We start from the raw sequence: 25,716 nt of genomic DNA on the forward strand, positions 1-25,716 counted from the left end.
GCATACTGGGCTACATCACTGCCAGCTGATCGTGGGAAGTAATTATTCCCACATCTGGAGAACTGCATCCAGTTTGGGGTGCCTCACTACAGAAAAGGATGTGGGCAAGTTGGAGAGAGTCTCACAGAGGGCAACAAAAATGGTTAGACCTGGGGCACATGACTTCTGAGGGGAGGCTGCAGGATTTGCACTTATTTAGTCTGCAGAAGAGAAAATTGAGAAGGAATTTGATAGCAACCTTTAATTACCTGAAGGAGGGTTCCAAAAAGGATGGAGGTAGACTGTTCTCAGTGGCAGCAGATGAGAGAACAAGCAGTAGTGGGCTCAAGTTGCAGCAAGGTTTAGGTTGGCCATTAGGAAAAACTTTCTTACTAAGAGGGTGGTGAAGAACTGGCTCACCTCTGAGCCTGCGCTTTTTTAGGCTAAAGAGCCCCGTGGCTCTCAGCCTGTCGTCGTAAGGTCTGTTTTCCTGACCTCTGATCATATGCGTGGCTCTCCTCTGGACTCTCTCATGCTTCTCCACGTCCTTTTTGAATTGTGGAGCCCAAAACTGGACGCAGTACTCCAGCTGTGGCCTCACCAAGGCCGAGTACAAGGGGAGAATGACGTCCCGGGATTTGCTTGAGAAACATCTATGGATGCAAGCCAGCGTTTTGGTCACTTTACTGGCGTCAGCATCACATTGCAGGGTCATTTTCGTCTTGTGGTCAACGATGACCCCCAAGTCTCTTTCTTCCATAGTGCTAGCCAGCATAGCACTGCCGAGCCTATAAGGATGCTGCAGGTTTTTCTTCCCAAGGTGGAGAACCTTGCATTTTTCAGTGTTAAACACTGTCAGGTTCTCATCCGCCCATTTGGTGAGCCTGTCCAGGTCAGCCTGGATCACCCGCCTATCTTCTGGCATGGATGCTTTGCCCCAGAGTTTGGTGTCATCTGTGAACTTGGCCAGTCCACTTCTGACTCCAATGTCCATATCATTAATAAAGATGTTGAACAATATGGGTCCAAGGACAGATGTGTGAGTAAGTAATATTAGCTGTCATTGGGAACCCTGTGATGTGCTCTGGGTCTGACCACAAAGCCAATTTCCCAACCAGTGGATTGTGTTGGACCCAAGGCCACAATTGGCCAGTTTCACCAAGAAATTGTTACTGAAGCAGGACCTGCTCAAGGACTGAAAAACAGTGTGTTGTGCAGCAGGGCTCAGGTGCTGGAGGAGTTCTTTAAATGCAGTCGGGGGAAGGGGTTGGGGGTCAGCTTGTTTTAATGAGTAGTGACTGGGGCAATACACTTAACCAGGGCTGCAGGACAGGAGCCTGTCTGAGCGTTAGAGACCTAAGCTACAGCACAGGAGCCTTACGTTTTTAAACTGTAGCACCTATGTGTTAACTAGCTTCTTAGCAGATCTGACCCAACCAACACTCGCAAGTCTTTGTCTGGAGCAGTAAACAGTAATTAATACCTGAAACCTTCTTAAAAACAGCATTAGCAAAAGAATCAAATAACACACTGCATACACTTCTAACCTAAATCTTACAGAAAACTCCTTAAGATAAACATGGTTCAGTTTTTCAGTATGGCCCAAAATGGCATGCTTATAGTGTAGAATATGGTTTAAACATGCCCCTTGTAAACAGCTGCTGACAATTGCCCCTTTCTCCCTCTCCTGAGAATAATTTTTTACCTATGTATATCTACACTATAGACTTCTGCCAGCATAGCTATGTTAGCCCGAGTGTGAGGAGGAGAAAGACAAAGTTTTTACTGATAAAGTTGTGCAGGTGGAAACCCTTGGTATAGATACAGTCATCCCAGCCAAATTGTCCTTTTGTTGGTGTAATGTACTTTAATCATGAGGCTGACATTTCTATCCCAGTAAAAAGTACAGCCATGTTCATTTGAAGAGCATTTTGTTGACAGAACCAACTGGTATATCTGTAGCAATTAAGAGTCAACGTCCATTTGAATTCCAGTCTTACAGCTTTGCAGCACTGGTTGGAACCTGGAATTCTTTCCTCTACTGTTAATAGTTCAGGTGGGGTCCCTTAAACTTCTGCCTTGTTTCCTAGGTGGTATTTTACTGGATCCAGTGAGTCACTTTTCTGTTTGTTTTCTCAGTAGCCTGCTTTTAAGCAAAATCAGATGCTTATAGCAAGCATTCCAATAACGCCACTAACTCAATAACCAGGGCACTTACAGTATTCATAAATGTTTAGGATTGAACCATGTCCTTCACAGCCTCCACAATTCTCATCCTGCCCTCGCCTCTTTAAGTACTGTTATTAAAGGTCATTATAATAGTACAAAAAAAGCCTTTGTGATTGTTCTTATGTGTAAAGTAGGGTGGGAATGAGAACTTTTGCCTCTATGACAGTGAAGGGATAACTAATCAAAAAATCAAGGTGTAGTTTACTATGAACATGCCTTAGACTTGCAGGCCTCTCTGCAGAACTACTTCTTGCTTGTTAGCTATAATTGAGATACAATGAGTTGTATGGATGATTTGTAGCAATAAAGATTTTAATTAAAGCTGTAACACTGTTGCAGAGCAGATTTTTACTCTAATTGTAACATCGCTTCCAGTGGTGGTCGATTGAAATAGTATGAGCAGGCATCTGATTTACAGCGATCCCAAAAATGTTAATTAAGACATTATCTCAAAAAAAAAAAAAAAAGATGATGTTTTGCATAAATCCAAAACTACTGTACTCCTCCATAGCCTGAATGTCCTGGTGTCTTTTATTCCACCAGCAGGAATAAGAGACTGTAGCTTCTTTGCAGCCCCACCTTCAGGTTTTAGGGGTTGTTGGGTAAAATACCATTCCTGAGACAAGACATTTGAGTAGGCAATGAACAGAAGAGCAGTTCTCTTTTATTCACCTGAATAAGTGCTGTAGTTATGTGATGAACATTGAGCGTAACTGGGTGCCAACTTAGTACGGGTGCAAGAATTGCTCCCCATTCCTGTGGAATCTCTGCCCCTGCAGGAGTACCAGGTCCATGGTATTACCCTTGCAGGAACAGCTGGACGCATGGCATGCCATCCCATGTCCTTCCTTTTCCCACTTTTGGAACGCCTGCCCCTTTGGAGCTCACCTCCGTACCCTCAGTGCCAGGGGGACTTCAGTGCCAGAGTTGTGCTCACAGTGAATCCTGGCCAAATTTACCTGGGCATGCATAACAGGGAAAACATAAATGATAATGTAAATGATAATTAAAGGCTGTTGGAGTCCACCTCCTATCATAACTTGTGCATCACCAACACATTCTTTCAAATGAAGCTTGTGAGGTATCATGGAGGCACCCAAGATCTAGCCACTGGCACCAGTTAGACTTCATCATCATTAGACAGTCCTGAAGTCCAATCAATAATGTTCCCCTTACTCATAGCTACTATAGTGTTGATTGTGATGCTGATCACTCATTTGTGGTCACCAAGATCAATTTGAAACCAAATACAACCACCTGCTCTAAGTACCAGGGTTTGTTACACATTAACATCACTAAGACATCTGATCATCAGAAAACCCTGCATTTTATGGAGGCTCTGGAGAACGCTGCTTCAGAGCTGTTTTTATGGGAGACTCCAGAAGAAAAGTGGGGAAACCTCAGAAAAAGATCTATGTTACTGCTATCTATCTTCAGCAAACACGTCAGAAGAAACTGTGATTGGTTTGAGGAACACTCACAGGATTTGATTTGATTTGATTTGATTTGATTTATAAAGGGCAAACAAATTGCTGTTATATCACCAGAAGAATGCCTCAGATGGAACTTTGAAGGAACTGAGGAAAGTAAGGAATGTTGTTCAAAAAATCTCAAGATGTTCTACCAATGATTATTGGTTGTGACTGTGCAAGGACATCCAATCCACATTTGACCTTGGAAACATCAGAGGCTTGTATGACAAAAGCAAGATAGTCGGTCCAACTGCAAAGAAGTCAGTTCCATTAAAGGCAGCATCAGAAGAAGATAACAGACCAAAAGCAACACATGGAAAGATGGGTAGAACACTATTTTGAACTCTGTCCAAGATAAGGTGATATCACTGACACAGCCATTAACTTTATTGAGTTTATACAAGCTGTTCTTGAAGAGCTTGATGATATGCCAATGGTTGAGGACCTAAGTAAGACCATAGATAGTCTGGCCATTGGCAAGGCCCCAGAAAAAGATGGCATTCCCACAGAAATGATCAAGTGTGGGAAACGTGTGCTTCTTCCCCATCTATACAAGCTTCTTACTCACTTCTGGACACTAGGGACAGTTCCACAAGATTTGTGAGGTGTCAGTATAATCCCTTCGTACAAGAATAAAGGCAGCCACAGCAACTGTAACAACTATCAAGTGGGCCCCCACAGATGTGCTCCTTGATAATTTTCTCAAAGCTCTGGGAAGACCTTCAAGAAAATTATCAAGAAGCATATCTGTGGGGGCCCAGCATGGGAAGTAATGCTCAGGGGCAACCAACACGGGTTCATTGCAGGCAGATTCTGCCTGACTAACCTTGTTTCCTTTTATGACCAGGTCACAAAGCCCTTGGATATCATCTTCCTGGACTTCAAGAAGGCCTTTGACACTGTTTCTCAACCCATGCTCATAAAAAAACTAGGCAACTATGGCATTGATGCCTACACAGTAAGATGGGTGGCAAATTGACTCAATGGTTACACCCAGATAGTGGTGGTGAACGGGTCATTTTTGACGTGGAGGGATGTGCTGGAGGGGAGGGACAGAATCCAGCTAGGTCTAGGCATGTTACAGAGGTGGGTGGATAAGAATAGAAAGGAATTCAATGCAGACAAGTGCATGGTGCTGCATCTAGGCAGAAGGAACTTGCAACATACCTATAGGCTGGGAAACACCTTTCTCAACAACACAGTGGCTGAAAGACATCTTGGATTTATTGTGGACTCCAGGATGGACATGAGCCGCCAATGTGAGGAAGTGGTCAGTAAGGCTAACCGCACTTTGTCATGCATCTACAGATGTGTTGCAAGCAGGTCCAGAGATGGGATCCTTCCCCTCTATGCGGCACTGGTCAGGCCATAATTGTAGTACTGCATCCAGTTCTGGGCATCACACTTCAAGAGGGATGTGGCTAACCTTGAGAAGGTCTAGAGGAGGGCTACTCACATGGTCTGGAGGCAGCAGGCCAGGCCGTATGATAATAGACTAAAAGGCTTGAATCTATTCAGCCTCCAAAAGAGAAGACTGAGAAAAAATCTGGTGGCTGTCTATAAACTCACCAGTGGGGACCAGCAGAAAATAGATGAGGCTCTGTTCCCCCAGGCACCACCTGGGATAAAAAGGAATAACAGCCACAAATCGATTATGACTAGGTTTAGGCTTGATAACAGGAGGCATTACTTTATGGTTAGGGCTGCCAGGCTCTGGAATGGGCTGCCATGGGAGTTGGTGCTCTCCCCTACCTTTGGGATCTTCAAGAGGAGGTTGGATAGATATCTGGCTGGGGCATTATGATCCCAACACTCGTTCCTACCCGGGGCAGGGAGTTGGACTTGATGATCTGTTCAGGTCCCTTCCAACCCTAGAAACTATTAAACCTTGAAATTATCATGGTATTTTACTGCTAAGCATTGTTGGAAAGATCATCTCTCAGGCGGTACTCAGAAGACTTCAGATTCTTGCTCACCTTGTTTACCCTAAGTCATAGTGTAGCTTCAAAGCTAGTGGATTCACCATAGTTGATCTTCTTCCCCAAGAATATGTAGGTAACAAAGGTGGCCCTTTTATCTTTTGTTCATTAGGCTTTTGAGATTTGAAGCAGAGTCAAGAAGGGCTGTGTCCTTGCCCTGACCCTGCTTGGGATGTCTCCCCCTCTTTTTCTGAAGTACTCTTTTGGGGTTGTCGTAAAAGGGATTTATTTGCATGTATCCTCAGATGAAAAATTATTCAACTTCACATGCTTTAAAGTAAAGACTAAAGTACAGAAAGTTTTGATTCATCAGCTGCTATTTGCTGGTGATGCCGCACTGATAAGCCCACACAGGGAAGCAACCTTCAGAGCCTCATCAGTCAGTTCACTCATGCCTGCTAAGAGTTTGGTCTTCCAGTCAGCACCAAGAATGCCAATGTTATGGGCCAGAACATTGCTTCCTCATCAGCAATCACAATAGGCAATGTTGTAAGTAAATTTACATTGTTAACAGCAACCTGTCACTTGAGGATGAACTGAATGCCTGTACAGGCAGTCCTCCAACTTACAACACAATTGTTTCCTGAAAACCATGTCTTAAATCAAAATGTTGCAACTCGGAACCAATTTTCTCATAAGAAATGATGTTATAAATGGGGGATTGGTTCCTGAACCAAGGCCCAGTACCCTATTTTCACTAAAACTACCCCAGAATTTTGTACTCGATCAATTATAGATGAGTAATATAGCTACATTAATGTATTTATTTTGTAATATTGATTTGGAAGAACTTCTTTGAGGTGACTTTGCTGGACTTTTTGAAAGGTTCTTGGTTGGACTTTTTGAAGGGTTCTTGGCTGGAGTCTTCTCAGGAGTCTTGGCTGCAGGTTTTTCTGGAGTCTTGTCTGCTTTCTTAAAGAAAGTGTACAAGAAAGTTTGGACAGATGTTCTCCAGGGAGATAAGTGCTGCAGCGAACTTGTTTGCTGGCATGGCATTGCATTGGCTCAAGCGTTATAAAGTTGAAACTGATGTCATAAAGTTGAAATGGTGCCAATTTATAAACGTTGTAACTCAAAATGTTGCAAGTCAGGGACTGCCTGTATTTGCAAAGCATAAAGTATCATAAACATACTGAGTAAATTAGTTAGATCCAAGGTTGAAATATGTCATGCTTTCATCATCAACATGGCATGGCAGGAATCCAGGACCACATACTTTACTCAAGAAAAAACATCTCAAAAGCTTTCATTTGCATTGCCATTACCACATGCTAAGAATTTCTTGGTGGGACAAAGTTGCCTACAATGAGTTCTTGGAACATGCCAACATTCTGAGCATTCTCTTCTGATCATCCACCCTCAATGGCTTGGTCACGGGTGGAGAATGCACAATGGCCATATACCCAAGGATCTCTTATATGGAGAACTCTTTACAGGAAGAAGACCACATGGATGTCCATGTCTCCATTTCAAAGAAGTTTGCTACAATGAGCATTTTGCTAAATGACTGGGAAAACTAATAGGGATTAAAGTTCTTGTAAACAGTCTAGTAAGCATGGAATGATGGCTTCTGAGGAAAGGAGAACCCGATGCACAGAAGAAAAAAGAAACCGCAGGAAGAATCCTATTCCACATTCAGAACTGTTAGATACGAACTTCACATGTGGGAAGTGCAGAAGAGACTGTCTTTCATGAATTGGGCTCTACAGCCATATTCACAAATGATCAATGTCTCGCTCAGCACAATTCTGTGATTTTGCAAGACAAAGATGCCTATTGTGTCTTCTGCACCTTCTACAGAATCTGATTGTGATCTGTGCTTGAGATAGGACATGGGAATAGGACATGGGACTGAAAGAGTCTTTTGTCTGGGAATTCCTAAATTCCTCCTTTCCATGTTATTTAAGTTGTTAAACAATAGGGAGAAATATAAAGGAATGAAAATAATGCAAGATACACATAGCCAATCTTTAGACAATTTTCCAACTGTTAACCTCAGCCTGAAAAGTACATTCATTTTTTGTGGAATAACTTTGTGGTTTATTCTTTGTTTTATCACATCATTAATTAGTTGAACTTGTAGCTGGGTCACAGCTTAAGGTGTGATTACCTGGTTAATCATGCCTTAAGCGTAACATGTAGGAGGGGGCCTTAGGACCAACTAGAAAAATATGCTTTCAAATCAGAGTGGCTCAATCTGCATGTTATAGACATTTAATCATTTTTGAATGAAGCAGTGGGGGCAATGATGTAATTACATTCAGAAAACAGACTAACATTACAGGGTACCTCTCCTAACTTCGACCCAAAATATGCTTTCTTATACTATCTCCCATATTTAATAATATATAATTTATATATTCAATTGTTGCCCCAGGTAAACAGATAGAAACCAAAAAAAAATTATTTTTTTTTGCAGATGGTTTGCAACAGACACAGATGTGTTGTTATAAATATCAAATTTGCTTCGTTGGGTTTTCAGAACACTGCTTTATTTCAACATCAGTAGTAGTGCATTGACCGTGGAAAAATGTTTATATACAAATTGAACAGCTGCATACTGCTATAATATATTTGGAGGATGTTAGTTGCAGCACCTGCTGGAAAGTGTTTTTCTCTAATTTTTCTTGTACTAAATTTAAGAGATCTGAAGTTACTCAGAAAACTCCATTGGGGGAAAAATATCTGCATACTTCCATTGAAAAATTAACATGTATATTGCGATCTTTCAGTGGGGTGGATCAAGACAAGGGAGGACAAATAAGCTAAAGCTACTGGAATAACAAGAAATCCAGCATGAAGCATGCCTTTAATTTAACAGAGAAACCTAGTTCAACTTTCTTTTTCCCCTTGATCTGGAAGTTTTTTATTAGTTGACGAGCCCAGAATTGTCCTCTGCACTGTATCATACACTGCCAGACCACTGACCTTACAGCTTAGTACTGTGCCAGCATCTGCAGTATGTTCAAGCAGTAAGGCCAGTCTGAGAGATCAAAGACCCTCTTTAGAACATCCAAATATTTTTAGATTGGAATAAAAGTTGCTTAGTTTTATTGCTTAGTGCAAACTGTTAAACCCTTTAATATTAAATGTTTTTTATCTTGATCTTGTATGTGTCACTTCAGTTAAAAACTCTACATGCAATCTTTACTCTGAGTTTGAATGCGGAAATGGTGAATGCATTGACTACCAGCTGACTTGTGATGGCATTGCTCACTGTAAAGACAAGTCTGATGAAAAACTATTTTATTGTGGTAAGTGTCCTCAGATATAAGAGCTTTACCTTTTTAATATAGTTATTTAGCATGTCTTCATTTTTATGTGATTTCACTACTTAATCCTATCTTTTTTTCACTAAATTACAAATTAAATTACAATTTCAGTAAAATATGCAACTAAAGAAGCAACAAACCTATATTTCAAGATATTTATTAAAGTGCTCATATTAAAATCACTACCTTGCCTATTATTTTTATATATGAATTGGCTTATGTTTTTTTCATTCTAGACTCTCCTGAATGATCTTGCCCAAATCACCCACCCATTACTTTGCCTACATTCTCCCCATCATTCCTGAGCCATTTCACCAGCTGTCATTATGTTATTCATTAAAGTAAAACTGTTTGATATTAAAAAGCTTGTGGCCCTTGCCTACCTCTTGGTATTTTTATGCATTTCCCCCAACCCAAAGTTCATCCAAACCTTAATTTTCTTTTTTCTTTTCTTGCAAAAAGAGCTACATGACTTTTTTTCTGTGGCACCCCAAGTATCTGCAGGTGGTACTTGCAGTTTTGTACAATTCTTCCCCTATGAAATAAAATTAATCATTACCCACTTTCTTTGAGAATCTGTAAAAATAAATTATTTCATAGCATGTCTGCTTCTGCCTATGTTTATATATATCACTGGGCTAATATTGATATTGTGTTTTCAAACTCATACAAATCTATTTAGTAGACCTTGCTATTAGTCAGCTTAGCTGTTCTCTCAGTTTTGGTGTTCTGATATGAGCACAATCCTGTTTCACTTTATGCTCCTAAATGGTAGCTACTCAGCCACAAACCTGCCATTTGTGCTACATAAGTGCAGTTTTTTTATCGCATTCAGGCCGTAATATGGACAAGAAATCTCTTTGGTGTAGCCAAAGTTGAAACCTCTTTTGTAGCACCAGAGCCTGGGTGAGTGGCTTAATCACTAGACTTTTGGGAAAAAGAGGGTCCTCTCATGTTTCACCTCTCCTTTTTTTTGCTTGGCCACAATTTGTGGACTCAGGCATGTTCATACAAAGCCGCTTATCTCCCCAAATGGCAGTTATATACTTGGTTATAGGTATGCAGTTATTTGGGCACAGATAATGAAGTCAGATTCTACTGTATATGTGTATTAGATTCATAATAATTATAGAGTGATGGTAGGACTGCAACCTCCACATCAGGACTTTTAAAGTCTCTAAATCAGTGGTTCTCAACCTTTTTGGACTCTAGGACCCCCTTAAAGACACCTTCATATCTGTTATAGGTTCATAGATGCCAAGGTCAGAAGGGACCCCAATTTGACCCCCTTCCTAGGCAGGAAAGAGTGCTGGGGTAAGATGACCCCAGCCAGATGCCTATTTAGCCTTCTCTTAAAGACCCCCAATGTAGGGGAGAGCATCAGCTCCCTTGGAAGCCCATTCCAAATGTTGGTCACCCTTATCATGAAGAAGTTTTTCGTGATATCTAGCCTAAATCTGCTCTCTGTCAGTTTGTGACTAATGGTCCTTTTTACCCCAAGAGGCACCCTGGTGAACAGAGCATCACTGATCCCTGGCTGAATCACCCTAATGACTTTGTTGGTGGCCACAAGATCACCTCTCAGCCTTCTCTTGTGGAGGCTGAAGAAGTCCAGGTCCCTCAGTCTCTCCATGAACTGAATGGCACCCAATTTCCAAAATAAATATATATAGCAATACTAAGCTCCTTCCAAAGCATTCTAGTGGTGGGGGTGGGGAATTGGTCAACAGGGACAAGCTTGAGCCCGCACTTACCTCCTTACAGCTCATTTATCTCCTCATACACAAAAGCTTGGGTGCCCATCTCAACAGTACCTCTTTTTCTTTCTGTTTGGAAGTAGCAATTGTTCTTGTCATAGGGAAATTTTTCAATAGCTAGAAATATTTAGTAATTTTTCCTACTCCTTTTTCTTTAACTATCTTCAGTTTCTTTAACTAAACCATGTCCAAAATCATAAAGATATATGCAGACAGCATAATGTAATCCATACAAAGATAAAAGCAACATAAATGATCACAGCATAATATTGGCTTTTCAACATGACCACACATGCCATATCAGTAAAACAAGCATAAGAGAGCCTGCATGACACCCCATGAACACCTGAAAATTTGATGCACCCTTCAAAGAATCTGGTCACACTCTATGATCCTACAGCACCCTGGGTGAACATTATTACTTTAAATGTTGGAAGCATTAAGGGAATAATGGCAGGAGATCAGTTTGGGTAGGCCTTTCCTAGGTATTCTTCCTCTTAGCATGCTGTGTGCCATGGTGACATCCAGAATACTGGACTAGGTAGAGTTGTGGTCTGACCAAGTATGGTAACTCTTAGGGTCTTATGTTTTCAGTTTCTTTATGAGCCATAGATTGTCTGAGTTGGAGTCCAAGTTTATAGCATGTTGCTTCTTTTTTGCATTGCCTCTATCCTCTGGATCATAGTCAATTCATGATGAACTGAACCCAGTGCCAGATGTTCCTTTCAAATTTGATGGGATTCTGTGCACTCCTCCAAACTTTCTACACTGATATCTAATGACTTTCTATTATTTCTGCACACCTCATGGTACTGCCAAATAGGGTGAACCCACTTTTTTAGAGCTGTCTCAAATATCTCTGTACAAAATATCTTTGGGGATATGGTCTCCTCCCATTCTCTTGACATGGCTGCTCCATCACAACCTCCTCTTCTTGATAGTGGTTTCTAAGTGTGTCAGTCTTGCATGCTCCAGTACCCCTGTGTTTGGTATTTTGTCTTCCCACTTGATTTTCAGGATTTTATGCAGACATCTTATGTGAAACCTGTTTGGCCTCTTGATGTGCTTAGTATATGTATCCATGTTTATGAACTAAAAAAGCAGGGATGACAGCACACAAGTCTTGTAGATTCACATATTCCCCTCAGCTGACAGTTTGCTATTATTCCGTGCATGTTTCTGTAATAGCCCAAAATTCTTAGCTGGTTTTCCAATTCTGTTAGTTCAGTCTGAAACTCATGATTTCTGACCACTGTAGAATCTAAGTAGAAAAAACTGTCAATGAAACTAAGAGATTTATCCTCCAGAGTGATATCAGGTATCAGTTCTTCTACCCCTGGGTACATATTATCCCTGACCCCTGAGTTTTTGGATTTAAAAAAAAAAGTACCTCAAATCCATATTTTTCCATGTTTAAAATGAAACACCACTAATATATAGCTTTATATATAGTGCTGTTTCATTTGTAATCATGGAAAAATGTGGAGTTGGGGTTACTTTTTAAATCCAAAAATTAGGGATTTTTTTTTAAATGGGAGAAAACCAGGATCCCTAATGATCGCAGTCTTCTTGAGATGAATCATCATCCTGAAACTCTTGCATGACTCAGAAAATCTGCTGAAAAGATTTTGTAGGGAAGATTTGCTGTGGATAACCAAGGCCACATCACCCACAAACAGGAAGTCTCTCAGAACCAGTTCTTGCACCTTGGCTTTTGCTCTGAAACTTGTGAAGTTAAACAAGCCTCCATCTAGTCTGGTTCAAAGACAAATGTTGTTATTTCTTCCTTTGGATGAATGAAGAAGCAGGAATGAAAAGTAGATGTTAAAAAGCATGGGGGTTAGGACATCCCTGTTTCATCCCATTGTTGATGTCAAAGGCAGTTGATTCTGTGTTTTCATGGATCACTGTTGCTTTAATATCTTGATGTAATGAGCAAGTGATGTTCAGTAGTTTGGGTAGACAGCCCAGTTTCTTTAGAACAGTAAAAAGAGCCTGTCGGTTGACTATATCAAAGGCCTCTGGCAAATCAATGAAGGCTGTGTACAGTGGTATTTGTTTTTCTCTCCATATCTCTTGCAGTTACTTGACCAAACATATCATATCAATTGTGGAACGTCCTAAGCGAAAAGTGTATTGACTTCAGGATAAATTCTATCGCCTAGATATTGTAACCTAGGGAGCTTTATTCAAGCGACATTTTTTCCAAACAGTGCTCAACAGAAAGATACCTCTATAGTTGTCAGAGTTACTTCTATCCTCTTTATTTTTGAGTAGCTGTACAAACTGAGCATCTTTGAAATCTTGAGGCATCATTACCTCTTTCCAATAGAGCAGTATAACTTCATGAAGCTTCTTAAGTAATTTGGTGTTGGCAAATTGGTAGATTTCAGCAGACAAGCAATTGTTGCTAGATGCCTTGTTCCCAAGAATCAGTTTAATGGTTTTCTGCAAATTTTTGACTGTAGGCACATTGTCCATCATAACTTCAAAATGTGTAATCATTTGAGTTCTTCATGTTTGATTTCAGTCCATGGGAGTAAAGAATTCCATAGTGCTCAAGTTGGTTTTGTTTATCAGCAATCACATTTCCTTTAAGTCTTTCTCTGCTCATGTTATGCCTTTGTACATTCCATTGCTATCACCTGTCAGCTGATTTCTTCTTATGACCATAGAGTTTCAGCCAGACATTTTGGGGATACTTTTTATGCTTCTTCTGAATTTATCTTTGAGCCTTTTTCATATTTTCCAGGATTATGATGGGAGATTTTTTAGTAGTTAGGTTAGCACTGTCCTTTTTGTCTCAACCAGTGGCAGAAGGGTTTCAGAGTACTCTTCAAACCTGTTTGCATTTTTTCTTTCATCTTTTGCCAAATGCTGTTGCAACAGCATTGCATATGTTATTGTTTTAGCTTTCCCAAGCCTTGGTGGCTGAGTTGTTAGATAGACTTTCTTTCACAACCACTTCATTGAATTGTATGCATTTGACTGGTTTATGAGTTTGTCAATCAATTTCTTTTTGTTGGACAATAAATGAGTGGTTTCATGTGTTTTTTATAGCTTGAAATAAACATTTCTGAAGAACTTATCTCTTGGATGTTTCCATCTTTGTTAAATTTAAGTGTCTATATACAATGTCTATTCATATTTAATTTGCTAGAAAACAGAGGCTGTCGGAGAGGTTTCAAGCCATGTTCTAATCTTCGTTGTATTTCAAATAATAAACTATGTGACGGTACAAATGACTGCGGTGACAATTCTGATGAAGTCAATTGTAAAGGTAAATGCCAATTATTTTTACTATATTTCAGCATATTGTTTTGTAAATATTTGATATATGCATATAAATGTATATATGGGATTGTCTAGAAGTTATGTGAATTTTGTTTGGATTGGTACCTTTTAAAGCTTTTGATCCAATAACAAGTATGAGTGTGTACTAGGCAAAGTAGGAGATCAGAAGAAATATTAAAATGCTAGCTGATTCCTATAAATCATAGATGACTGGCTGCCAAGATCCTTTGTGCCTGTCTCTTCTCCCCTAATTATTCATTAAAAAATATAATTACTATGTCCATTTTCAGTCATAGGACTAGGACTGTGCGAATAGGGAAGTATTCGATTCGGATGTGGATTTGTCTGATTCAGAGGACAGTAATTCAATTCAGAGATTCAGATCACTGTCCCAAGTTGATCTGGCTGAATCAGCTTCGGAAGATTGGGTGCCGATTCAGAGAGATTTGGCCATAGACTATAATGGGGAATCACTGAAATACCTATAACTTTGTTATTTTTTTGCGATTTGGACAAAAATAGCAGAGATGGTAGCCCCATCTGAGGGCATGAAGCCTGCCAAGTTTCAAGGAGATGGGTACAGGAGTTTCTGGGAAGCTGCATCTCAAACTGCTGAAAGCAAAACTTATGTCAATTGTGTGTGTTATGGCAGATTTGGATAAAAACAGCAGGGATGGTAGCCTGTAACAGGGAGCCTTCCCAGTGCTGGATAGATCTCTGCCCACCCACCTGTTTCTGGGCCATCTGCCCACCCCTCTTTTACTCAGACAGAAACAGCTCACAAAAGGGACAGAAAGGCTGCAGACAGAGGCTTATATGCTATTTCTGTGTCCACCCCCCAGAGCACTGTGATTGGAAGGGGACTCAGGGAATAATCACAGTCACTGGCCAGCTACAGATGTCAGTCTTTCCCCCCTGCTCACCCTCTCTCTTATCAGTTTCTGTTCCCCTGAAAAAATGCCTTCTGAATATTCAAATCTTTTCCTAACTTGATTCGGAGGCTCCAAATTGATTTGGAGGGATTTTTTGGTCTCCTGATTCAATTCAGATTCAGTGATTCAGCCCCCAAATTGGGCCAGATCTTCTCCAAATCAAATTGGCAAAAAAAACTTTGCACACCCCTAATATAAACTTACTATACTTTTTGATAATTAAGCAGGTGTAGTTTAGCAGTAAGGACAGATAAACAAATTTTAATAAATTAAATGGGCAGAAGGGAGGTACTTTTTAGTAACAGTGCCAATTCATCCTTGCCCAGTGTCATAGGGACCCAGCTATGCTGTTTTGGGTTGGAAACGAAGTATGCATCAAGCACTGTGGTATGTTTTACTAATTACTACACAGCAAATTTATGATCTATATATCGCTTGTGAGAAGGTATATCATGTCCTCTTTTTTGTAGCTGTGTAGCTTTGCTAATTAAAAACACATGATATTATTGACTGCACTATTTAGCTATGTATGATAGTAAAAAAGCCTGAAGCTGGATTGATTCAGTCTTTGCAGGTTAGTATAAGTGCATAGATTGAACCAAGAATCAAGTGAACAAACATTCATTTTTAATTCCAGAAATGCAGGTACATGCCTGCAGTGGCCCAAGCCAGAAGCTGGGGGATACTAGAGCATGCCTCCTTGCTTGGCTAGAGCAGACAGCTTGGGCCAAAGCTAGTCCTCCCACCCTGTGAGGTGGGGGTTTGTGCAGGAGGTACAAAGCATCCTGTGATGCTGGGGGAGTGTGAGTTAACTTGAATCTGCAGAGGATCTGGGACAGAAGATAAACTGATTTAGCCTAAATCAGTTGAGCCTGATACTACATCCATCCAGGTTTATCTTAAATGAGTTTGGGCCATTTTGAAAGCAGTTTATGTGCACTGAACTTCTGTTGTGTTACAAATTTGAACCTGTTTCCAATCACTTATATCAGTTTATGTGCAATTTCCCTAGACTCTATGTTTAGATTTTGCTCTTCCCAGAAACATTGTCTTTGGATCCTTTGTAAAAATGATCAGAAAAATATTTTTAAAATACAATATTAATATTTTAATATCTGATAACATAATTACCTAATATAAGCTACCTGGCAAGAAATACAAGCTTTTAGTGATAGTTCACAAGGATTATCACACAATTATAATACTCGTTATAACCAGCATTATCCAAGTAAACCTCTTAAGTCTTCATTTTGCATTAGCTTGTATAAATTTGTAAATATTTACATGAAAGCTAGGACAGAAAGTTCTCCAATACCGATGCTTACCTCTTCCTGTTCCTAACTGCTGGCCTTTCTACAACCATTTGCTGTCTTTATTGGCTATACTTAGTGTTCACAGGTAATTTGCACATGGCTTCTTAGAAGGGCTTCACTTGAGGATCAGAAAGCACAATGTGGACACTTGTGGTATGAACTGCAGTGTATGGGGAGACATGGGTCAGGCTGAAGACACACTTAGAGGTGATATCAGTGGAGACTTCCCTAAAATTCTTAGAAGTTTGTCCCCTTAAAATAGGTCTCTACCTACTGATCGATAAAAATCAAGAGCTTTTCAACTGAAAGAATGTGTTCTATAATGATGGGGGGGGTGGGATTTTGGGGAGCCCATACAGAGTGCTTACTCCCTGAACACTAGAGCTTGGTCAGAATTTTAACTCTTTTCTTTTTTTTTTTTTATAATAGTAATCTGAAAGGGTCCACTGTTTCTTTCCTTGCCTCCACCCAGTGAGAGTAAAATAAAACCCACACTAACTGCTGTTCTGTTATCTAGGACAGTTTCTTCTCTCCTTCCCCTCAGAGTTCAGCTGAGTTATGTGGGTTGCATGTTAGAGATGATTTGGGACTAGGAACTCAAATGAAATTAAATGAAAATAAAACAAAAAAAAACCTTTCCCTTCTGTCCCTTCAGCATATGGGTTACACATCCCTATTTAGGTTTTACCATGCCTGTTTTATTTCTTTGACTTTGCTAAGTTGTGAATATATTTTATATAAACATTTTCTAAATATCTTTTATATAAAAATTTAGACCATTGCCATTTTTTACATAGAATTGCAGCATTGGTCATATCAGACATTTAGGTACTTCTTCATTTCATCAGTAGTTACTGCCCTTTATGTATACACACATACACTTTCAAGGGTGTAGAGGTAAATACTACCAATGGAATGAAACCTCCCATCAGATGAATTATAAATCAATCAACCGCAAAGATTTAGACAACAGAAGAGAGAAAATTATTCCAGAGACTCCTGTCTCTAAAGTAATTTCATGAACAGAACTAATTTGTGAAAAGGCATAAACTAGACTACTTGTTCTTTTTCAAATAATATTGCTTTCATGTTTGCTAATTCTATGATTGTCCTAAACTGTAAGAAGAGGGAGTCCCAGGGCCAGTCTAAACATAGGCCTGCCCACTTGCTTCTGGACAAACCACCCACTTACCTCACCTGCCATGCCTTGATGTTACTAATTGCAATGTTATTCAGGAGGGAGGATGCCCATTTACTTGCCTTGGTGACAAGGGCGTTACACACAACTCCATCCTACCTATCATGTCCCATACCTTGCAGATGTTTCTCCAGTGGCTCACGCTGGAACCTGAGCTCTTGAGTTTCACACAGGACTCACACCCCACTGGAGCTCATGGACCTAGCACCCTCACACTGTGTTCTTTTAATTCAACCTCTGGGCTCCAAGCCCCACCCTAGGCGTCCAAGCCTGCACTCTGGGATCAGACCTCCATGTCCTGTCCGGTGCTTCCCCTGAGCTATCCCCTTATCCCTTTGCCCAGGAGCTTTGCTAATAATTTCCCAAGGCTCAGGGCCCCACCCCCCAGTGCCACACTCAGCTCCGTATTGCAGCCTCAGTGTTCATGATGAGCCTGGGCACTGCTCCAGGTCTGACCCCCAGACCTGAACTCTGCCTCAGAACTCCTGTCAGTCTGGGCTCCCTCTGAATGATCTCAATACCCATCAGGGATGTGGAGTCTGGGGTTATAAGGCACCCCATACTCACCTTTCATTGGGGAGGTGACTAGCCTGACATTTCTGGGGACCTGCCCCACCACAGGCAGTCCCACCAGGCCATCCTTCTCCATCAAGTTGCAGTTTTCTGTCATCCTCAGGGCAAGGATCCTTCAGCCATGCACATAGTTCCTCCTTTACCTCTGTGGTGTTCTGAGCAGCAGCTCAGCCAGTGGTGTCTCTCTGGCTGCTGGCAGCAGACTATTGCCTTGTTGTTCAGGGCCCAGCCCTTATAAGGAACAGCTGAACCTTGTTGCCCAATCAGGCAGCCCTGCCTAATTGGGATTACAGCCAGGTGCAGGCTGCCCATGTCCCTGTGAGTAACAAAGCACCCTGTGCTGTGTTACATATACAACACTGGGTTTAAGGCTTGTCTATGGCCTCAAGGAGAAATCTCTGTCTGATTGGCTTTTGTTACTCATTCTGTGTGTCTTAAGTAAAGACAACCAATCAGAATTGGTGTAGATAGATAAGAGATTTAAAGTGGGGAGGGGTGAGGAGAAGAACTGCTGGATCCATGCCACTTTCTTAGGAGGGAGGCTTAATTAGGGAACCCACCAGTCAAGGATTGCTCAGCTTTGTCATCTCATCAGAAAAGTATTAGTTTTTCCTGCAAATAACATAATTGGGCTCAGAGTCATCCTGTTCATTTCAAAACCCCAGATCTTTCTCCTCCTCTATCATTTCAAAGTAAGTTCCCAACTATAAATTCTTTCCATTAGTCCTTCAGATTATCACTTTGCTTTTTGTACTATTATGTTTCATCACATTTATTTTTCATTTATTTTTTCTTACTGGTCATTTGGTCCTGCTCTGTATTAATGGTACCTTCCAAGTTTGTGTTCAACCCTACTTAAAAACACAATCCACAGAAAAATAGAAGGATTTGTCTTTAATATATTACAAAACTTTTATATGTAAAATCGTTTCTCTGACAGATGTTTTTATGGCTTGTTGGACCAGACAGAATTGAGTTGTCAGAAAGAATGACTCGGGATATTTGAAAAGAAAGACTGGTTTACCATAGTCAATTTAAATTCTATACTACTTCATGAGGGATCATTTGTAATCAAATATGTATTTTGACAGAAACAGTCATTTTGATACATGAAATGTGTTTTATATACAATTTAGCCCATCTCCTTTTTTTCTGAGTTAAACTTAATGGACACTTATTTCTTATGAGAAGTCTGTAAGAAATTCAAAAAATATCTTTTGACAATACCTTTTTTAAAGGTCGTGTTCATGATAGTGATTTAATCTTTTATTTAAATATGTGGCCACTTAAAACAAATGGCTTGGTTATAAACATCCAGTGCAATAAAAAGTGCATCTGTTTATCTATTTATAACTGTACGTTGTAGATTCAACATGTGCTTCAACAGAATTCCGTTGTGCAGATGGAATTTGCATTGGAAAATCAGCACAGTGCAACCAGATCATTGATTGTGCAGATGCTTCAGATGAAAAGAATTGCAGTAAGAAAATCATCTTTCTGTCATATTTGTTCTTCTCTGTTCTTAACATCATGCTGAAATGTTATCCAAATTAGATCTGAATTAACCCTTGTTGTTTATGTTAACTGTATACTAGAACACTCCTAAAAATGGCATGGTCTATATGAAACAAAACCAGGTCTAGGACCCAATATTTCAGAGCATATTAAATTATACTGGATATATACTATCATATAATAATTCATTGTCTATTTCCAGATAATACAGATTGTACTCATTTCTATAAACTTGGAGTAAAATCTACAGGATTTATTAGTTGTAATTCTACTTCACTTTGTATACTACCAGAATGGAAATGTGATGGATCTAATGACTGTGGAGATTATACAGATGAATTAAAATGCCCAGGTAATTATGAAAAGAAAAATCATACTTAATTATATCCACACTCGTCATTTATAGATCTATGCAAAATATGTATCCAAGCAGTGCCGTATATTTAATGTACATTAAATTAAGCTGTTTAAAGCAAGTTTCTTCCTCCCCCTTTGCAGTTTTCTGTTGTAATGGATTATGCTAATTATCATTAATTAATGCTGAATTTCTCTGAAGAAAACTGCAGTGTCTTTAACTTTTTTTCCAAGTTAGATTTGTCATTAATCATTCTTCTTTAATTGAAACTCCCATCATCAAAATGTCAAACACATCGGCTTCAGCAAAATCATTCCATGCCTGCAAGTCACTTATACTAGCAAGTGTTAGCTTTTTCGGGTTTTGTTTTTTTTTTAACCTTCTGCTGTAGAGGTACTGTCACAAACACACAATATTTTGATGTGTTCATTTGGTGGCATGCATGTTTTCTTGATTTTGTTTTATAGATCTGGTTTGTATAGTGTCTACAAACAGGTAGTGTCAAGCTGTATTTAGTTTATTACATCTGCATGGATTGCAGTATTTAATATATAAAAAAAATACTGAGACCGTTTAGTAGGGCAATGTTTCAACTTAAGTCTTGGGTGTCAAATATATAGCTTACTAGCTAGAATCTGGCCGGTGGAAACCTATCATCCAGTCCACAGCATGGCTTTTTGTTTCAGACCAGCATGCTGCATGCAGCATGCACTGGCCTCAGCCCCACAGACTGCCTGCTGTGCACAGAGCCTGACTGGTATGGGCTGCACATGATGCAGGGACTGGAGCTGGCGCACATACTGCATGGTACATGCAGGGCCAGTCTGGGGCCTGTACTGCATGTGGTGTCCATGCCACACCAGCCCTGCAAGCTGGACATTCTCCTGATCATATCAGATCAGAAAAGATTTCTGATATGTTAAACAGATACAGCTATGGGGAGCAGGAAGTTATATGCATAGTATAGCTTCCCCAAAAAGCCAATCAAAAATGTATATAAATGGCCAGAGAATAAAAACCATACTTAAGCCTTGCCACACAAGCAAGTGTTTGTATTTAGTTTTCCTGGGCATATGAAGTAACACTGAATGTTTTCTATATATCATTTTGACAGTGGTTTTATCCTTTTTTTCTGGCCCAGGAAGCCATTGTTGGTTCAGATCCCATTCTGGGGTTGAGGAGATATTCTTCTCTAAAAGAGTACTGAAAGATTGAAATGAGTATACTGCTAAAAGTCCAATATTTTACATAATATAACAAGCCTATGCCTCCTATATTCCTTTCTGCTAGCTGTCATGAACCCCCCCCCCCCATATATACTGTTTAATACCAGGTTCTTTAATTAAGCAAAAGAGGGCATTACTCCTCAGAACCCAGCCCAGGGGAAGGATTTTTAAGGTTGTGGGTGACTCTAAGCAGGGTGCTCACTTGCAGCCCGGCACTACCCCATGGGAAAAACAAATGAACAGACTCTTTAATTAAACTGGAAAACACAAGACTGTATTAATAATAACAGACAACAATACTATTTACAATGGTAAGTAAAAAAACAGTGAGAGAGGGAACAGACCAGAACAGAGCAGAAAAGACTGAAGACCTGACCCTCACTCTGAGGGCTGCAATGTTGCAAGTTACACTAGCGCAGACATGGAGAGCCTGGCTGTTGCAAGCTTACCATGAGAGCTGCACAGATTCCCCACTTACCCAAGAGATTTTCCCCTCTTCACGGCATTATCTCTCCTTCAATCCAAGGAATAGGTGATATGGCACTACAAGAGTGTTGGTCCACCGGCACAAGTCCTGGTCTACAGCTGTATGCCCAGAGGGATCACCAGGGAGTCTTGCTCTACCTGGAATACACACTCACTTCCAATTGCTGCACAGACACTAGACACTCACCAAACCCCCTTCATCTCATACAGTTTCAGACTCACCAGAACTAAGCAGTCTCTCTTCAGTTGCAAGTCTCCTCAGAGATGCACCAGATTCGCACAAGGCATTCACTATTACTTGCAGTACCATGGCAAGGAAGTTTGGCACCCAGGACAAAGTCCACAGCAGCAGCCTTCCCTCACCCCATTCACAGATCTGGGGGTCATAAGCCCCCCCATGCTTTCCTGGGAGTGCACACAATGGTGGGAACCCCCCATCCCCATGCCCCCAAAATGAGCTGCTTGTGACTCCATTCCACACCCTGCCCTGGCTGGGCAGCACCTGTTGGTGCCCCTTCACTTCAGCGCCTGAGGCAATCACCCCACTTGCCCCCCACCCTTGCTACAGCACTGGTTCCTCACACACCCAACTCCCACACAAACAGAGCACAGCTTAGGTCCCTTTTTAGCCCTCCACATTGTCCTACGTTCACAATCCAATCACATCTCTAAGGTACCTTTCACTCAAACACTCAAGACCCCTGCAGTGAGGGAGGGAGTGGGGTTGGGGAAGATGCTGCCCAGCTGAGGTGGGATGGGCACAAGACAGAGCTGCAATTCGTCTGTGGGGGGGAGGCAGCTCCTACCACTGTGTGCACCCTGACAGGAAATGGGGGGTGTGCCCCCAGCATCTGCAAAGGGCAGGCTACAGCTGGCAGGAGCTGCCCCCCAGCTTCATGCACCCCCTGACAAGGTGCTTGCAGCTCTGTCCCATACCCTGCCCCACTCCATCTGGGCATCACCTGCCCCAGCCCCAGCCCCACTCCCTGTCTCACTGCAGGGGTCTCGATCTGCCCACACACACTTCTTACGTTCTTCCTCTCTTTCCACTACAACAGACTTACCAGCTGGACACTGCTCTTCAAGCTGCTGAGAAATTGGCCGATATGCCTCGTTAGACATCGGTTACTGTTATGGGCCTCAAAAATTTCTATGGGCACATCCCTAATAAAAATCTCAGAGCCTCTACTGATGAGGTTCTGAGCCTGATATTTCATAAATGTGAATAAGCTTAAACAATCATTCAACATTTAACCTGTGCACCTGTTTTGTATTAGTGGTGGGCAACCACACGTCCAGTAATGCAGTATAAATGTGCAAATTTCTTCAGAACTCAAGGTGACTGCCTCGTACACCTCACAATTGTTATTACCACATCCTAACTGAAAGCTCTTTCTGTTGCTGTGACTTGGGAAGTGTTGAACAAAAATAAATGCTCAGTTTCTGCAATGAAGGTATAAATGTCTAGAGAAATCCTTTTGAATGAAACTTTATTTGCTAATATCATGTCAATCTCCCTTTGTCTTTGATACAGCTATTAAAGAATACAGACAGCTTTACTCAAAGTCAAGCTAGTATTTTCTTCCTTTCCCATTTTTTAATTATACTTTTAATTAATTTTGTGCTGGCAACTCTTGTGTTTATTTGGAGAAGGGTTCAGGTTGCATAATGTTTTTAGATACGTTATACAAACAATAAACTCAAACCTCTAAATACATTTTGCTTGGCGGCAAGTTAAGTATTCTAGTAAATTAAGTATTTATTACAAGTAATAAAGGCTGTAACCCACTGTAGAATAGCACATAATGCCATCCTTATTCAGAATGCTAAAGTTCGGTTAAGAACCGGACTTCTTTTTAAACACAAGCTTAACATAGAACATAGGCTTCTGTTTTTTGTGTTTTAAACAAACACTAACCACCTTGTTGTGTATGTGTTCATCTGTTCTCATGAAACTGTAACTGTTGTTGGTCTCATGGGGTAACTTGTTACCCCACTCGCATGAACAAAATGGAACCAGTGACAACAGTATAAAGGTACTAAAAACTACTTATTAAACATACAGAATTTTTGAAAGAGTATTTTTGAAGATTTGAACTCAAAATATTATTTAAATAGAACTATGAACAAAATTTAAACTTTTTTTAGAGTTTCAAGACATGAATGAACAATTTGCTAAGTCTGCAGTTCACACTGTTTTCAAACTAGCAATTACTTCCAAAAACATTTCCTATTTTCACTAAATATTGCATCCCTCACAAAGAAGCAGTGATGTACTATGGTTTGCACAAGCAAATTGCTTACAATCTTCTCATCGTTTCTAGGTTTTGAGGTCATCTGTCTTTGGATAAAAACTACAATGTCCACTCATGCTTGCAGAAGGTTCTACTAGGGTGTGTTGTGGCAATTTGTAATTTAGGGCAGTCATAGCAGACTTGAAATACTTAGACAGATTACACGTATCCATCATTCATTTTATTTGTCCATCGATCAACTGTTCTCCAAGCTCCTGCAAAAAACAAAAAAGCACTGTCTTCTTAAATATGATTTTTTCTTCCAGTTTGCATTGTGGCCTAGCCAAATGATGAGGCTGGCAATAGCAGCCACCTTCATCATATTTAAATATAGTGTCATTGGCCACCTATTAATTTTCCATCTGCAGATGGCATATAGACTAATTGGTCAAGGTTATCCACCCTACCTTTGTTTTTATTGTAGTCATGGATGATGTCCAGCTTTCTTTGCTCTCCACCCACTGGCAGGCAATGGTACATGCTTGACAGCAACAGCACAACTTTGGACTTCTTTGGAACATAGGGAACTAGGGTGAGTTCCCCAACAAAAGCAAAAGCAGAGTGGAGGGTGGCTATCCATTAGTTACATGGATACCTGAAGTGGACAAGAATGAGGTGTAAATGACTGTTGACCTTTCAGATGCATCCAATCAAAGTGGCCAAATAGGTCTGTCATTTATACAGAAATTGCACTCGGGTAACAAGTTACCTTGGGTAACAAGCGGAGGCTACAGGACCTGAACCTGTTCAGCCTCCACAACAGAAGGCTGAGAGGGGATCTGGTGGCCTTCTATAAAGTGGCCAAGGGGGACCAGCAGGCAATGGGAGAGTCCCTATTCCCCTGAACACTACCAGGAGTAACAAGAAATAACGGCCATAAGTTGATTGAGAGTAGATTCAGGCTAGATATCAGGAAGTGCTACTTCACAGTCAGGGTGGCTAGGATCTGGAATCAACTTCCAAGGGAAGTGGTGCTCACTCCTACCATGGGGGTCTTCAAAAAGAGGCTGGATAATCACCTACCCGGGGTTGTTTGACCGCAGCATTCTTTCCTGCCCATGGCAGGGGGTCAGACTTGATGATCTACTTAGGTCCCTTCTGACCCTACCAACTATGAAACTATGAACAAAATATGTGTCTGGGGTAGGAAATTATCCCATGGGAACATATGAAGGTTAAACTCTAAATCCTGAGGTTGGTTTTAAGTATTTACTGAACTGGACTCAGTGTGTGAAATGCTGTGCCTGTAGAAGAGTATAGCAAAATGTAAGATCAAGAAGGAGGCACCTGGGTCATGATGTCAACCATATCATAACCTTACAAAGATATATCTTTTAAACCAGTTAATTCTTTTCACCTGTTTGAACCCTTTTCTAGAACCTAACTCCACTAATGGTTAATTTGAATTTCCAGATTTCATTTATTCATGGTTGGTTCATGCCCATTTGTTTTCTTCTGTCTATATTGTCTTTTAACTTAAACAGTTCATTTCCCTGATTTCTTTTAATGATTATAAATGGCTGTCACATCCCCTCTTAGTCTTTGGTTTGCTAAATTTAAACATGCCAACATCAAATTGTCTTTTTGTTTAGTCTCAAGATCCTCCCTAGTAGTCTTTCTGTGTACCTGTTTGAATTTGAACTGATCATTTCTGAAAACTGATATCCAGAGTTGTACACAATATTACTTTTTTATTGCAGTATTATTGTTTTAGTGCATTACACCAGTACATTTTTCAAAGGGATTAATACTTCCCTATGCAGGGGCAGATTGGGGGACAGTGGGGGAAGGGTTGCACTGGTATATTTGCACCCCATTTGATCTCTGCTTCACCCACATTTT

General features: G+C 40.6%; 1 protein-coding gene across 1 annotated transcript in view; it reads left to right on the plus strand.

Moving 5' to 3' along the window:
• LRP1B (LDL receptor related protein 1B) overlaps positions 1 to 25,716 on the plus strand; it is a 1,602,836-nt gene that overhangs the window by 1,247,394 nt on the left and 329,726 nt on the right. Inside the window, exons 46-49 of the mRNA XM_090045827.1 lie at positions 8,785 to 8,913; positions 13,849 to 13,968; positions 19,365 to 19,478; positions 19,716 to 19,865. Of these exons, the coding sequence (XP_089901953.1) occupies positions 8,785 to 8,913; positions 13,849 to 13,968; positions 19,365 to 19,478; positions 19,716 to 19,865 (513 nt within the window). The remainder of the gene's footprint in view (positions 1 to 8,784; positions 8,914 to 13,848; positions 13,969 to 19,364; positions 19,479 to 19,715; positions 19,866 to 25,716) is intronic.

The sequence above is a fragment of the Crocodylus siamensis genome, chromosome 4 (genome assembly GCF_052110815.1).
Source record: "Crocodylus siamensis isolate JL-2025a chromosome 4, ASM5211081v1, whole genome shotgun sequence".
NCBI lineage: Eukaryota > Metazoa > Chordata > Crocodylia > Crocodylidae > Crocodylus > Crocodylus siamensis.